The following is a 17,710-nucleotide window of genomic DNA, read 5'->3' as shown; positions in this document are numbered from 1 at the left end:
GCCGTTATAAGGACTGTATGAACAGCCGTTGATGTGGATTTTTATACCCATTCAGCAGGGGGGCCTGCATGCCTAAATGCAGGATCCTGTGCTGCACGTTTTTTACAGGCGGTTGCGTTTGGATGAGGCTGTAAAATTGATCCCCAAACGCTAGGTTTATGTGCTTTGCATGTGTTTTCGCGAATTATAGACACATCATCTTTCTGTTTGACTTATTTGGTTCTCATTTAAAGGGCAAGTTCACACGGAAATAAACCTATTTTTCTTGTACTTTTTCCACATTAAAAGTGTTAACCTAGAAGTGTCATAGACAAAAATATAAAAATATCACAATTAATTAACATATTTTTCGCATTAAAGCGATTTATATTTTTCACATTTACCAAGTGTTCTATTTCCACAACAAAAACACCATGGCTTATGCCCCTTGCAATATGACGTCATTGGTGCCAATTGATAAACATTATGACGTCATCATGCTTTGTTAGAGCCGCTTCACGTGGTGTAGGTCTAGGTGTGTGATTCTAGCGTCTCAGATGCCAGCCAGCATAGTGTTATGCTGAGTCACCACTGCGCCGGAGTGTGTCGTAGGCCATGTTGTTTTACCGCAAACTGGTACTTGATATCTTTTGCGTTGAGAATAGACAGGGACCCAGTTGAATTGGGACCAATTACGTCATAATCTAAGGGGGATAACTCAGGCCTGTTTAGCTCGAAAATCGAAGGCCTCATAACGGCATATCATTTTCACACTATTGTGAGCTTCCTACTTTCACTGTGAAAAAAATGAGTGTATATTTTCAAACACAGATACTAATTAATTCTAAAATTGCGTTTTGTTTAGAAAAAGAAAGAAAGTGATTTTTGCGTGTACACTTCCCCTTTAATGTAATTATTTTAGACATTGGCAAAAAGTGGTTTTACATCTATGTCAAGTTTCTTTTTTTGAAGAGTATATATACCCGCTGTCTAGTCTTGTGTACTTATATATAGGGGTCTTATTTTTTATTTACTGACCAATAACTCGTTTGTTCCTGTGACCCGAGTCCAGTAATTTTGTTTCCAATACGGCAAAATAGTTAATACTAGCAACAATACTGAGACTATAATTTACTACAAGTTCAAGTTGTCTCTGTGAGACTGGATTATTTAGAGGCTGCTGTGATACAACTGGAATATTGCTGACTACTGTGTAACACAACAAGCAGTTATGGCTGTCTGTAGTGAAAGTGTTTTAGCTCATCAGAACATCAGACAGTTATAGTGACCTTGTCACCTGGTCACGGCATGTTGTCATGCTTGCCGTAAAATGCGACAATGCTCATCGTTAGAGGCGACTAACCATGCTAACAGGATCAGGTGGTCATGCTCGCTGACTTGGTTGAGACATGTCATTGTATCCCAATTGTGTAGATCGATGCTCATGATGTCAATCGCTGGATTATTTAGACAAAACAAGGGATATGATGTTGGAGTTTTCACATACCCCCATCAATCTAAGTATTTTTCATTTCCAACATGTCCAGTATCTCAGAAACCACTGGGTTCTAAGTGCCGAAAATGACTCCTATATAGTATGTGACAGGCATACTGAACTGTAATTTATAAGCTCATAATATAACCATTTACATATTATCATGTCTAGGTGTGTCTTTCAAAATGAAAAGTTTCAGAAGATTGAATCTTGCCAAAAAATCTAGTATTACTGCAATTTCACATCAAACTGGAAAATGTGCTGTTGTGCCCAGGAATCTTCTTGAAAATTACTGCAAAGTCACCAGAAAGTTATTTGCATTACATGGAAAAAACAGAGCATTCCCACATTTTGTGAAAGCCCCCAAAACTTTCCCATCTGCAGCTGGCTGCCTCCGTGGTCAAGTGGTAGAGTGTCTGCACGGAGAGTGAAAGATCAGGGGTTCAAATCCTGGCCATGTCATACAAAAAGACGTTAAAAGATGGTACTTGTTGTTACCCTGCCTGAGGCTGGCATTAAGGGGCTAAAAGTCAAAAGTCATATGCAGCATATAAAGCATAATTGTCACAATGAAAAAGTTGCATGTGCTAGTCATTGAAAGTAGGTCACTGTGACCTGTCATGCAATTGTAGTCAAATATAACAACTACATATATAAGATTTAAAATCATATCTGAAGAAATAAGCATTACAATGAAAATGGAAAATGCTATTCACTGTGATCTTGGCCTCATACAAAGTTAAGACATTACCTTTGCGATCTCGACCCTGCCCTATAAGGAATACCTTTAAGCATCCCCATGTCCATGAGGCTGCATAATTACTGTATGTCTGTTGTATAAACACTTATTGTTCAGTGCATATCTAAACTTAGACCACTTCTGTGGTCTAGTGGATAGAGCGTTTGATAGAGCGAAAGGTCAGTGGTTGGATCCCTTGTCATATCAAAAGACCCTAATTTCAAAAGATTTGATCGATAATGCAAATATTCAGGTAAGCTTCACGTCCTTGTGTCTCTATCTTGTAACCATGGTAACAGTTCCTTGGGTTTAAATTTGCAGATTTGTATTTCAGGTCAGGGTGGACTTCTGTGCACCTTGACAGGGCAGTTCCTGAATAGATCAGGAATTGTTAATGAAAAGTAAATGTGATGTATAGCATCTGACATGTTGTCCTATATTCCAAAGATATACTATTCATGAAATTATGACACCTGCACTGAATGGGAAAACATTTTAATACTCATAATTCAATTCCAATAAATAACATGCATTATATACATGATGACAAAATAAACCTAAAAATTTTGCTGCCTATGAATACAACTTTTGTTGACCCGTTAAATACTGGCAAGCAGACGACACTATATTTCTCCAACAAGTGTGCCAGCATATGAAATTCATCACAAGGCTGTGAACATAATTTCAAAAAGTATCAATAGGTTATTTATTGGGAACTAAATGTTTGAACAAATTTGATCTGAGGAATGAGTTAATGTAATCATTTAACATATTATATAAGGAAACCATGATAGTTTTTTACTGACAGAACAAATGTACCTGTACCAGTGAATGTGTGTACGACTGAACACACATATCTAAGATGATCATCGATTCATTAGAATCACTTCAGCTGACCTCTTCAAAGTTTTCAGGTACAATTTGTGAAATTAGCACTACATAGTTTGACAAAATATCAGTTGGTTAGCAGGGGCACTTCAAGAAGTCCCATCGCCACTGCATGGTCTGTTCCTCGGTCAGAGCTCCGCCAGATCTCCGGCCCATGCTCTGAGTTTAAGCACAGGCCACCATAGGGGAGGCAACTCTGACGTAGATACAGAGCTTCAGCATTGATGGACTTTATCAGTGAGTGAAAATCTAGAGAATGATGCATCCTGGGCTCTTGGAATCAGTGATTGTTTTAGGCTCCAGGCCTTGTTCTGCTTCCTTGACTGCCAAGAGGACCTGAAATATACAGGGAAATACTTCACATGTATACGTGTATATCCCATTAACGATTGAATTTCAAAGTTTAAGTACCCATAGCTACATTTACAGTAATAAATACCCTACTGCACTCCTAGGATCCCTGCTAGATATCATTTGTTATACATAAAGAGTTTTCCATTATCATTTTTTAATACTCTAATCAAAAATATCTAATGGATATATAATCTCCAGAAACTGATAAATTATACTATCGATGAAATCACAGACGCTTGTAATGCAAATATTTATCAGCAGTCTATACATGGTCACTACTGGGGTCATGGATCTTCTAATATATATAACTATGACCCAGGCAGTGACAATATAGAGCTTGCTGATAATTTCTGCATTACAAGCCCCTGTGGACCCAATGCCTGGTACCATTACAATAATATAATTCAACCATGACATTTCAGAATCCTGCAAGCCTGGTCTGTCAGAGTTATTGAATCTATGTTAGACCATGATTGAAACCTGTAAATATTTCAAATTCAAAACCTAAAGCTATTATGGCTAGCTATCGCATTCCAAATGTGAAATTTGCTGATATCAAACCTGTGTTTGAAACCTCCAAAAAAACCCACTAGATTCATCTCCTAATCAAGACAGTCTACTCACATCCTCCTGGTCGGGGAATCCAGCCAGTTGCAGCTTGGAGAACACGAGCTTGTTATTCACAGTCACTTCAAATGAAGCTGAAAGATGATTAAGTTCAGATACTGAGTATTAACTGAGGCTTGTGAAAAGTGGCATATCCTATGATCATGATGATGCCAATGGCTATTCAGTCAATCATTGTAGGCTATAAATAAATAAGCATGATAAGAATATATATGACAAATCAGGATAATGTGACAGGAAAGCCCAAAAGTGATGTAGGCCCCAGACAAATTTGGTGAAACTTGTGGTGTTTACAAACCAAGAAGCATTATCAGTATGATTCTTGCATCTGAACCCATGATTTGTTTGTTTGTTTGTTGTAAATATTCCAGCTATATGACGGCTGTCTGTAAATAATCTGGACCAGACAATCAAGTGATTGACATCATGAGCATTGATCCACGCAACTGGGATCAATGACATGCATCAACCAAGTCAGCGAGCCTGACCACCCGATCCCGTTAGTCGCCTCTTACGACAAGCAGTAGCTTTTTACAGCAAGCCTGAGTTGCTGAAGACCTATTCTACCCGGATCTTCAAAGGTCTGAACTGAGACGCACATGATTCCTGTATTACCATTAACACATGGTGCTGACAAACCAAGGATAAAGTTTCATAATCTGCCTGGGTGTGTGGGATTTGAACCCATGAACATTGGATTCTCACATGCATAAACATGCGAAAAGACACAACTCGGCACAAGAAATTGCGGCTCCAGAGACAATGTTTGATAACCATGATAACTGGTCATGTATTGATTTTATGTTCATCATCTACAATTACTTAATACCGACAATACTCACAGCTCCGTCCAACAGCTCCAGTGATCTCCGCCTCGGTACGGGAGCTAAGCCATTGCTTGAGTTCCTGATACCGAGGTTCGTAACCTCATCCGCCACTGGAACACAGAATAGGTGTGTTTGACAATATCACACAAATTAACATAAATATGGAAGCAGTTTTAGTAATTATAACCTAGGTCCTGGCCAATACCACACACAAGATACATTTGAATCATAAATTGATAAAAATCGTAGATTGCATGTCACATATAAACTGACATTTCTACGCTGGTATGCTCACTGTTCTGTGTGTCAATGGCTTCTGACCATGTGGAATGATTATATTTTTTTACAACTTTGCACATATCAACAACCTAGCCCCCCAATATCCTTGCCTTGGAACCACACTATTATTACTGAGTTTCCTTTTGACTTGGAGATTGATGGACCATGTAAATCCCAGCATGAACATTAGCTGCACTTTAACTAAACTTCATTCTCAAGAATGGGTCTGGCCAGCATCTCCAGTGGAATGTTATGCACTGTCATTGGTGTAAAGACTGTTAATCGCTAGCAGCCACATGGTTTCTGTACAACAACTGTTGGTTGCTTTGTTGTTTAACGCCGCACTCAGCAATATTCCAGCTATATGACGGCGGTCTGTAAATAATCGGGTCTGGACCAGTGATTAATCATAAGCATTGATCCAAGCAATTGGGATCAATGACATGCCTTTTACGACAAGCATAGTCACCTTTTACGGCAAGCATGGGTTGCTGAAGACCTATTCTACCCCGGAATCTTCACGGGTCTGTACAACTACTGGCCCCAGTGAATATGATTATGAATGCAGTGGCACTGCATCAGTTATGACTACGGTCCTTAGCTTACTTTAGGGGATTAATGTTATTTAGTTGGTTTACAGAATTTTGTGCTGTTCTTACAATATCAGTTGTCTTTTTAAAAGATCTTGACTGCACTTACGAGGCACATCAACATGATCGAACCAATGTACCTTGAAATCGGGTATTTAGTGTAATTTGACTAAATTAGGGGTTCACTACCCAGGAGTGCCATACCTGGTGATCTCAGAATGGTGAGTGAGTGAATACAGTTCCATATGCCCAATCTATCATTGTGAAGAAAAGGCAAGTTAGGGCTTGGAATACCAGTGGTAGGCTGCATGAGCAGCCCTAGAAATTTGCTTTTTTGTCTCATTTTGGATACGATGACATGCATCAACCATGTGAGTGAGCCTGACCACCCGATCCTGTTGGTTATGTCTTTGTTTTGGGAAGTGTTTGTGTTTTTGGACATCATATGTTTTCGGATGGCCATGTTTATCGCGATTACTCCCGCCATAACGTGAGGTGTGGTGGCACAGACATTCTAAACACTCTGATGATAATAGGCTAGGCTAGTTCTCGGCTTCAACCAAATATTGAAATAGCTAATCTTCTCTCAGATAGCCAGGGCTAATGTTCAGCTGATTAGCCTATACATCTCGAGGTGATGCATAGGCCCACCCACTGTCCACACCGACAGTCAAGTCAAGCCAGCTGATTGAAGCGCAAGTTACATTGCGTCACGGTAGCTTCTAAACACCATTTGCACATGCGACTCAGCAATCCTGAATAATCATCTGTGCATTGTCCAACAAACACGATAAACTCAGCTTGTTCTGAATGAATTATTCTGTCAAACAGTTTTAAAGAACGTTCAGAAATACGGCACCACATGAGCACATTTTATCGAAATGTTTGTCCGGGGACAAGTAAAGAAATACTGAAGAAAAACTACTCACCAATACTCAATATGCACCGTCACCGACATTGTGTTGACAATAATCACGTGACTAGCCAGGGGAAGTAACTGCGTTTCGGGACAACCTTCTTTCATGTGAGATTGTGATCACTGTTTCGCTGGTTCGACTCATGCTAAATGCAAAATATATTTTCACACTAGTTTTATTCATTTTCCTTCCGAGTCTTTAACCCTTTAAGAAAATTTCAATATTTTTGTTGGCAGTCATCTACTGATAATAACAAGTGAAGACAATGCCTACAATGGGCCCCTAAAATAACTGACAAAAGGTGTGGGGACAAAAAGACTAAAATACTTATTACAATGGGAATATAATCCATAATTAATAATATCAATGATATTGCATGGGCTGACGAAATTATTATTTTATCTCGAAAACGAACCAGAAGGACCAGCTCCGATTGCAGATAACTAAAACATGCAATTGTATACCCGGTCGTTTAGCGGTCACATCAGAACGACCTTTCATCCGACCAATGAGAGCGTCGCTTACCAGATCATGAAAGTGACAGTCGGAATGTGATTTCTAATCATACAACCTCGAAAACTTTAACACGGGGTATTCCGAACGATAGTTTCAGGTTTAACGACTGATTCCATACAATCTAGACCATCTATTAGCCATTCCAGAATGTTCTTTTGTTTGGGTTTCAAATTTGTAATCGAGAATTTGTCAAAATATGTTTCGAAGCGTAGTCGCCAATTTGAAATTAGTGCCGTAAAGCACGAGAAAGCTGCCTTCTGATTGGTCACTCTATTGGTCGGTCAAAGTTCACGCAAGGTCGGTCTGACGTGACCCGTAATGGGATGTCCTCAGATCTTTGTTTAGCGGTAGCGAGAACTAAGGTCTGATTTTAATGAGATTGGTTGAACACAATACCAAGGTATGACGCTGCTATACAAATAAACAAATATTTTTTATATGAAGGCAGTTCATGTTTTCGTTTCACACAGCTTTTAACAGCATTCCAGTTATATCACGGCGTGTCAGCTTAATGTGAGAGGAAAGCCCGAAGTGGGACAGGACTAAAACGTTAGCCATTTATAAGTGAAACCCACGAGCACGGGTATGGTGCTGACAACCCTAGAAATATAATCAGGGCGAACCTGGGGTTAGAACGCACAATAATAGTATCATAATATATTCTACTCAAAAGAAGTTGAATAACAACCGATATTTTCACATGACTACAGTTAGGCTTTCATGGCCACACGTTAGTTGGACCTGACAGTTAACTGTAGTCATATGAAACAAATGGGTTAACCTAGCTCCCTTGGTGTGTGCGGTGGCAGTACATGGTTGCAGTATATCTTTAAGTGGCATCGTGTAGAAGATGTAGCATCAATCAAAACAGTTGGCTTTCAGAGCTGGATTTGAGTCGGCGCATCAATACATTACACTACACAAGACATTAAACTACATAAGGACTAATACATTACACTACACAAAATATAACACTACACAAGACATTACACTGCACAAGACATTACACTACACAAAATATTACACTACACAAGACATTACACTACACAAGACATTAAACTACACAAGACATTACACTACACAAGACATTACACTCCACAAGACATTACACTACACAAGACATTACACTACACAAGAAATTACACTACACAAAACATTACACTACACAAGACATTACACTACACAAGACATTACACTACACAAGACATTACACTCCACAAGACATTACACTACACAAGACATTACACTACACAAGACATTACACTCCACAAGACATTACACTACACAAGACATTACACTACACAAGACATTACACTCCACAAGACATTACACTACACAAGACATTACACTACACAAGAAATTACACTACACAAGACATTACACTACACAAGACATTACACTACACAAGACATTACACTACACAAGACATTACACTACACAAGACATTACACTCCACAAGACATTACACTACACAAGACATTACACTACACAAGACATTACACTCCACAAGACATTACACTACACAAGACATTACACTCCACAAGACACTGCACTACATAAAGACTACGACATTACTTTACACAAGACATTACACGACATAAAGACTAAGACATACACTACACTAGACATTACACGACACAAAGACTAAGACATTACACTACACAAAGACTAAGATATTACACTACACAAGAAATTACACTACACAAGACATTACACGACATAAAGACTAAGACATAACACTACACTAGACATTACACGACATAAAGACTAAGACATTACACTACACAAGACATTACACGACACAAAGACTAAGACATTACACTACACAAGACATTACACGACATAAAGACTAAGACATTACACTACACAAGACATTACACGACACAAAGACTAAGACATTACACTACACAAGACATTACACGACATAAAGACTAAGACATACATTACACTAGACATTACACGACACAAAGACTAAGACATTACACTACACAAAGACTAAGACATACATTACACTAGACATTACACGACATAAAGACTAAGACATTACACAACACAAGACATTGCACTACATAAAGACAAAGACATTACACAGCACAAGACATTACACTACACAAGCCATTAGACTACATAAAGACTAAGACATTACACTACACAAGACATTACACAACATTAAGACTAAGACATTACACTACACAAGACATTACACTACACAAAGACTAAGACATTACACGACATAAAGACTAAGACATTACACTACACAAGACATTTCACTACATAAAGACTAAGACATTACACACAGGGCATTACACTACATAAAGACTAAGACATTACACTACATAAAGACTAAGACATTACACTACATAAAGAATAAGACATTACACTACATCAGGCAGGACATCACAATACAACAAGGCATTTATTCAGAACACCTAACATGTCTAACAACACATTTTTTGGTTAAACCGGAAGACAAAATATTTTTTCAGCATTTTCGGGAGCAGATGATTCATAAAAAAGAGATCGGATAATGACTGATTAACACTAGTTATTTTAGTCTGAATTTAACTTCATATCAACCTTGGTAACCAACTTACACTCTGTGTTTCAGCATTAAATGTGAACGCAGCTTTTCATCCTCCAGCGGACTCCGAGTGTATCTTAAAGAAATACATAAAACAACACAACACATGGCGTCCGCACAGACCAGCTAGTCCATTTGTTTGTGCAAAACAGTGACTGGTCTACAAGATAGTTAGATCTTATTACGACTCATGACAAATATACGGACAGGACTCAAAATGATAAATAATATAATTAGTTTATCAGATTCTCACAATGTATACAATATGAACAATACCCCGAGTGTTGACCTGTAATGCAAGGGGAGTAACTCTTGTCAGCCTGTCTCGGCCTACCACCAGTCAGTATAAAATCACAAGTCAGATCAAACCTAACGAAGCCAGGATGCAAAAGTTAGTCAGCAACCACCACCTAGGTCAACATTCCAATATCACTAGTTTTATTCTCACATAAATATTACAGTGAAATCTCGTCAGATCGTGATTAGTGTTGGCAACGAGTAGTATAAAAAAAAATATTGACACAGAGTATTACCGAATTCTAAACCCCGACGATTTCATAGAGAACGGTTTAACGATTGATTGATGTAATGATTTTATCGGAGTTCCACTTTACATGTACTCGAGTGCAATACATTATACTATTTATTGTAACACTTCATACTAAATATGACTGTTCAAGTGTTTCTTAATTGTTGTCCAATATCATATCCGTTTGCATGATTGACATTCCAGAAGTCTTCCTGATCCTTACTGTACACCTAGCTTCATTACTTGTTTGCTTTTTGTTATTCTCTCTTCACTTGGTTGTCGTCTCCCAAGGGGGCACGGGTGGCCCAGTCGTCTAAGGCGCCGCGATTCGCTGTGCAGAGTTGCGTCCCTTGGGCACGCCAGAAACCTATGATTGTGGGTTCGAATCCCGGTTCGCTCCGATTATGTTTCTAGGTTTGTCAGCACCATACCCGTGCTCGTGGGTTTCACCGAAGTGGTAAACGTCTGAGACCTGCATCACTTCGGACTTTCCTCCCACATTAAGCTGACACGCCGCGATATAACTGGAAAACTGTTAAAAGCGGCGTTAAACCAAACTCACTCACTCACTCACTGTTGTCTCCCCAGCTTGATAACGGTGTCAGAATCTACATCTAAAAGTCGATAAGGTGAGGTGAGGTGAGGTGAGGTGAGGTGAGGTGAGGTGAGGTGAGGTGAGGTGAGGTGAGATGAAATTTGATTTAACGTCGCGTCCAAGAATAACTGCACTTATATAGCGACGTGCATGCACGTGTGTGTGTGTGTGTGTGTGGCTGCTTGTACTAGTCCGGACCGATGTCGATTTATAGTGCTAGCTCACTGAGATACCATGCCGCAGTTTAACATGAATACCCCACTTAGACACAGTGTACTCCGAACCGACCGGACCTTGTTTTAACTCCTTAATGCCGAGCACCAGACAGGGTAACAACAAGTACCATCTTTTAACGTCTCTTGGTGTGACGCGGCCAGGGATCGAACCCCGGACTTCCCCCGCTCCGGACTGACGCTCTACCAGTAGACCGCGGAGGCGGTCTAAACGTCGATAAATGCAGAAATTGTTATCCATAAAGTTGACTGTTTGTTGTATACCACATCCGTTCTACTTATACTCTCGGGGACGGCGTGGTGATTCAGGATTAGAATTGGGAACCTTCGCTATTCGTAGGAGGCGACCTAATGAATCGGGTGGTCAGGCTCGGTAACTTGAATACATTTTTGTACGTGTCATTTGAGCGTGCGATGTTGCTCATTATATGAATCCACCCAGAACTGGTAGGGGCACGGGTGGCCCAATCTTCTAAGTGACAGCGATTCGCTGTGCAGAGTTGAGTCCCTTGGGCACGCCACAAACCTATGATGGTTCGAATCCAATTTCGCCCCGATTATGTTTATAGGTTTGTCAGCACCATACACGAGCTCGTGGGTTTCACCGAAGTGGTAAACGTCTGAGACCTGCATCACTTCGGGCTTTCCTCCCACATTAAGCTGACACGCCGCGCTATAACTGGAATACTGTTAAAATCGGCGTTAAACCCAACTCACTCACTCACTCACTCACTCACACCTAGAACCCCCTAATTGTTCAAAGCGGCCGGGCAAAAAAAAGTATACACCCATGTAGGAAGGTGACAAAAACGAAACAAACAAGACATGGTTTTTCGATTGTGAAAATAACCCTCAATGTACGAGAAGGGCTGGCTCAATAAGTGACAGCTGCCTGATCCTGTTCCAGCATAAAGAATGCTAATATGTATTACGAGAATAACGTTATATCTTCTTGCACAATGAAATACCACGACTGTCTTATCTTAAATCTTAATCTGGTCCTATCTTCCAACACAACCTCGTATTTTCTAAAGGACGTGCTGACGTCACAACAATGATTACCTTGCCATGTGTAAATATCTGAAGAACGGCAGGTAAATCAATCAGAAATGGAATGGTGACATTTCATCGAGGTATTCTGGGCAGTTAAAAAATACGTGTAAAACGAACTCAACGTCAAATAATATTTTCTTCAAAAGTGAATGAAATGGATAAACAGCTAACAGGTTTGACGTCAGTCTTGCTCTACATGGGGAGCTGATATGGCCAGCTAATCGATTGGACGTCAGTGACGGTATTTCTAGAGGTCCTGCCCGACGTCCAGGGTCTCTCTTGCTGGGTAGAGAGAGACACCGAGAGAATGTAGTCGGTCACCGGCTCGCTGTTGTAGGGCCGATACACAGTCACTTATACAATTGTTATACGCTGTGATGGACATGATGAGGTGGGGTGACGGAGAGATGGGTAGATGGACGATTGATAATTATGATGAGATGGTGTGATGGAGAGATGGGCGATGGACATGATGTGATGGATGGAGTGTCGGGGCGATTGATGATGGACATGATTTTGACGGGATGACATCTTCCTGAGGCAAGGGCGTTAACTGACTGTAAAAGTCCAGTTTGTACCCTTGCCGTACACGGCCGGAATTTCCAGGCTCGATCGTAGCCCATCAGTGGCTATTACGAGTTATGTTCCTTCTATCTGGCTTCTGACGGGGTGATGAGACGGGGTAATGGAGAGATGGACGATGACATGATGAGACGGGGTAATGGAGAGATGGACGATGACATGATGAGAAGGGGTAATGGAGAGATGGACGATGACATGATGAGAAGGGGTAATGGAGAGATGGACGATGACATGATGAGAAGGGGTAATGGAGAGATGGACGATGACATGATGAGACGGGGTAATGGAGAGATGGACGATGACATGATGAGACGGGGTAATAGAAAGAAGGACGATGACATGATGAGACGGGGTAATGGAGAGATGGACCTGATGAGACGGGGTAATGGAGAGATGGACATGATGAGACGGGGTAATGGAGAGATGGACGATGACATGTTGAGACGTGGTAATGGAGAGATGGACCTGATGAGACGTGGTAATGGAGGTATGGACCTGATGAGACGGGGTAATGGAGAGATGGACGATGTCATGATGAGACGGGGTAATGGAGAGATGGACCTGATAAGACGGGGTAATGGAGAGATGGACGATGACATGATGAGACGGGGTAATGGAGAGATGGACCTGATGAGACGGGGTAATGGAGAGATGGACATGATGAGACGGGGTAATGGAGAGATGGACGATGACATGATGAGACGTGGTAATGGAGAGATTGACCTGATGAGACGTGGTAATGGAGGTATGGACCTGATGAGACGGGGTAATGGAGAGATGGACGATGTCATGATGAGACGGGGTAATGGAGAGATGGGCCTGATGAGACGGGGTAATGGAGAGATGGACCTGATGAGACGGGGTAATGGAGAGATGGACGATGTCATGATGAGACAGGGTAATGGAGAGATGGACCTAATGAGACGGGGTAATGGAGAGATGGACGATGACATGATGAGACGGGGTAATGGAGAGATGGACCTGATGAGACGGGGTAATGGAGAGATGGACTTGATGAGACGGGGTAATGGAGAGATGGACGATGACATGATGAGACGGGGTAATGGAGAGATGGACCTGATGAGACGGGGTAATGGAGAGATGGACTTGATGAGACGGGGTAATGGAGAGATGGACGATGACATGATGAGACGGGGTAATGGAGAGATAGACCTGATGAGACGGGGTAATGGAGAGATGGACCTGATGAGACGGGGTAATGGAGAGATGGACGATGTCATGATGAGACGGGGTAATGGAGAGGTGGACCTGATGAGACGGGGTAATGGAGAGATGGACCTGATGAGAAGGGGTAATGGAGAGATGGACATGATGAGACGGGGTAATGGAAAGATGGACGATGACATGATGAGACGGGGTAATGGAGAGATGGACGATGACATGATGAGACGTGGTACTGGAGAGATGGACCTGATGAGACGGGGTAATGGAGAGATTGACGATGACATGATGAGACGGGGTAATGGAGAGATGGATGATGACATGATGAGACGGGGTAATGGAGAGATGGACGATGACATGATGAGACGGGGTAATGGAAAGATGGACGATGACATGATGAGACGGGGTAATGGAAAGATGGACGATGACATGATGAGACGGGGTAATGGAGAGATGGACCTGATGAAAAGGGGTAATGGAGAGATGGACATGATGAGACGGGGTAATGGAAAGATGGACGATGACATGATGAGACGGGGTAATGGAGAGAAGGACGATGACATGATGAGACGGGGTAATGGAGAGATGGACGATGACATGATGAGACGGGGTAATAGAAAGAAGGACGATGACATGATGAGACGGGGTAATGGAGAGATGGACATGATGAGACGGGGTAATGGAAAGATGGACGATGACATGATGAGACGGGGTAATGGAGAGATGGACCTGATGAGACGGGTAATGGAGAGATGGACGATGACATGATGAGACGGGGTAATGGAGAAATGGACCTGATGAGACGGGGTAATGGAGAGATGGACGATGACATGATGAGACGGGGTAATGGAGAGATGGACGATGACATGATGAGACGGGGTAATGGAAAGATGGACCTGATGAGACGGGGTAATGGAAAGATGGACGATGACATGATGAGACGGGGTAATGGAGAAATGGACGATGACATGATGAGACGGGGTAATGGAGAGATGGACCTGATGAGACGGGGTAATGGAGAGATGGACATGATGAGACGGGGTAATGGAGAGATGGACCTGATGAGACGGGGTAATGGAGAGATGGACGATGACATGATCAGATGGGGTAATGGAGAGATGGACCTGATGAGACGTGGTACTGGAGAGATGGACATGATGAGACGGGGTAATGGAGAGATGGACGATGACATGATGAGACGGGGTAATGGAAAGATGGACGATGACATGATGAGACGGGGTAATGGAGAGATGGACGATGACATGATGAGACGGGGTAATGGAAAGATGGACGATGACATGATGGATATGATAAACAGCGTTCGTGAAATATAGCAATGGGCGAGGTCAAATGGGGCAGACGGTTGGGATGCGTTTTGAGAGTGGGAGATAAGTGGAATGTAATTGGGAATGGCAAAAAGACCATGTCAGTTTGGTTTAGGAAACGATAAAAATCCAACAGTTGAGCATATAGCGGGGTAGCCCACAGTTGCCATGTCGTCGGCTAGCCAACAGTTGGTTATGTAACGGTTAGAGCACTCCGACCTGGTGTCTAATATTTGAAATGTTTAGTTACAAACCTTTAGTGACGTAATCCTATTGTTTTTGCGGGGACTTGGTTTTCCAAGAATAACCTCCTAACCCCCTGTCCCGGGGATATGCTGTAGAGAGTCCCCGGGCCTCCCCGAAGCTAACTTCTGTAAATTGTGTTGGGCATGATATTTTAATGTACCTCTAGTTCTCTCTACTTGAAATAGAATCACGAAATATCGCGATGATAAATTATCGAAGATAGCTGCGTGTGTGCTAAAACTTACAAAGTGAAAACAAGCCATTCCGACTATAGGGAATATTACTTAAAGTAATGACAAAACATGCAAAGTGCACTCTTCAAGAAATATTCATTTTTTTAGCGGTAAACATCATCATTGAGCTTTGATCATCAAGGAGAAGATAAACTGGTCACTTCAGTTAGTTAATGCACGGTCAAAGACCAAGGAGCCATGTTTTAAAAAGCGGGATGGCCAACGATTACTTAATAAAGATGGACCGTCCACTGTTGACTCTATAGCTGGATAGCCAACAGTTGATCACATCCAGCAGAGTAGCCGGAACCTGGCTACATAGCATGGTGAGGATTTGGGGCAGCTTCGAGACTGACAGTCTTTGGAAATAGCCTGGGGACGGAGATTTTATTGAGGCACAAGATCACAGGTGGAGGATCTGGACTTGGGAGAGGAACAGTTAAAAATGTGATACTAAATATAACATTACTTTGGATACTATGGGACACTCGACATAGTGTTTACAACAAGTGTTGTCGATCCGACATAGTGTTTACAACACGTGTTGTCGATCCGACATAGTGTTTACAACACGTGTTGTCGATCCGACATAGTGTTTACAACACGTCTTGTCGATCCGACATAGTGTTTACAACACGTGTTGTCGATCCATGCGTTTTTCTAGATCGCTTCCTCTCGGAGATAATTTCATAAACTTTCTTTCCTGCACTTACTAATAAGAGAGGCTATACTATGATATGGAGGTTTACACATGTGCCGGCTGCCGTGAAGATCCGGGTAAAACAGGTCTTCAGCAACCCATGCTTGCCGTAAAAGGCGACTATGCTTGTCGACTAACGGGATCGGGATCGGGTGTTCAGGCTCGCTGACTTGGTTAAGAATGTCATCGTATCCCAATTGCGTCGATCGATGCTCATGATGCCAAACACTGGATTGTCTGGTCCAGACTCGATTATTTACAGACCGCCGTCATGTAGCTGGACTGTTGCTGAGTGCGGCGTTCAACAAGAAACAAATACACATGTGTCAAAATATCCTCTTGGCCCGAACAAGTCTCCCATCCCCGATAACAGCAACGCATCACGTCATTCTTATGCGTTATGTTCGAATCACCATATGCCAGTTCGTAATAAGACACTCCTATAAATGCAATTTGCATACATTTGGTTGAAACAAACCACATCAAAAGATACAGAATTCAACATAGGAGGCTGGCGTGGCTGCATGACAACCAATGAATGATGCTGTCGCTGCAAGAATTCCATCAAGCTGAACCTGATGTTTGATCCCTTTCATCTTTTCTGCCATCACCATCTGATCGAAAACGTACAAGAGTCACACTGATTGATCAATGTATGCGTGAATATCTCCTCCTCTTACAACAAGTGATTCAGCTATGACAAATGTAAGCGTTGCTAGAAGGCAGGGACGTCGGTGAAATTGACTTCATCACTTGTCCCAGTCAGCATGAAACGAGGTGAGGTGAGGTGAAATTGGGTTTAACGTCGCGTCCAAGATTATTGCACTTATATAGCGACGTGCATGCACGTGTATGTGTGTGTGTGGCTGCTTGTACTAGTCCGGACTGATGCCGATTTATAGTGTTAGCTCACTGAGATACCATGCCGCAGTTTAACATGAATACCCCACTCAGACACAGTATACTGACTCCGAGCCGACCAGTCCTTGTTTTAGCCCCTTAATGCCGAGCGCCAGACAGGGTAACAACAAGTACAATCTTTTAACGTCTTTTTGTATGACGCGGCCCGGGATCGAACCCTGGACCTTCCGCTCTCCGGGCGGACGCTCTACCACAAGACCACGGAGGCGGTCCAGCATGAAAAGAATGTGAGTGTTTTCAGTGACGAACAAATGTCTCGGCCTGACACCCACACATAATGCCGTGAGGGATTTCGGGTTAGAATAGGTTCCCAGCATTC

At 42.0% G+C, this 17,710-nt stretch overlaps 1 protein-coding gene and 1 long non-coding RNA gene across 2 annotated transcripts; one reads left to right on the top strand and one right to left on the bottom strand.

The window, feature by feature from the left end:
• Positions 1-2,692: 2,692 nt before the first annotated feature.
• Positions 2,693-6,807, bottom strand: LOC124114672. The gene is made up of 4 exons (XR_006857884.2): positions 6,708-6,807; positions 4,925-5,019; positions 4,080-4,156; positions 2,693-3,437 (listed from the first exon to the last, which is right to left on the bottom strand). It is a non-coding gene; the product is annotated as an uncharacterized LOC124114672 (long non-coding RNA).
• Positions 6,808-12,874: 6,067 nt separating this feature from the next.
• On the top strand, positions 12,875-14,734 carry LOC125376096 (cyclic AMP-inducible protein BP74-like). Its single transcript, XM_048387703.1, has one exon. It carries the CDS (start codon positions 12,875-12,877, stop codon positions 14,732-14,734), a length of 1,860 nt encoding a protein of 619 aa, XP_048243660.1.
• Positions 14,735-17,710: the final 2,976 nt, after the last annotated feature.

This window comes from Haliotis rufescens, unplaced genomic scaffold, assembly GCF_023055435.1.
Source record: "Haliotis rufescens isolate VD_foot unplaced genomic scaffold, xgHalRufe1.0.p SCAF_7, whole genome shotgun sequence".
NCBI classification, from domain to species: domain Eukaryota; kingdom Metazoa; phylum Mollusca; class Gastropoda; order Lepetellida; family Haliotidae; genus Haliotis; species Haliotis rufescens.
This window is presented reverse-complemented; position numbering and strand designations above follow the sequence as displayed.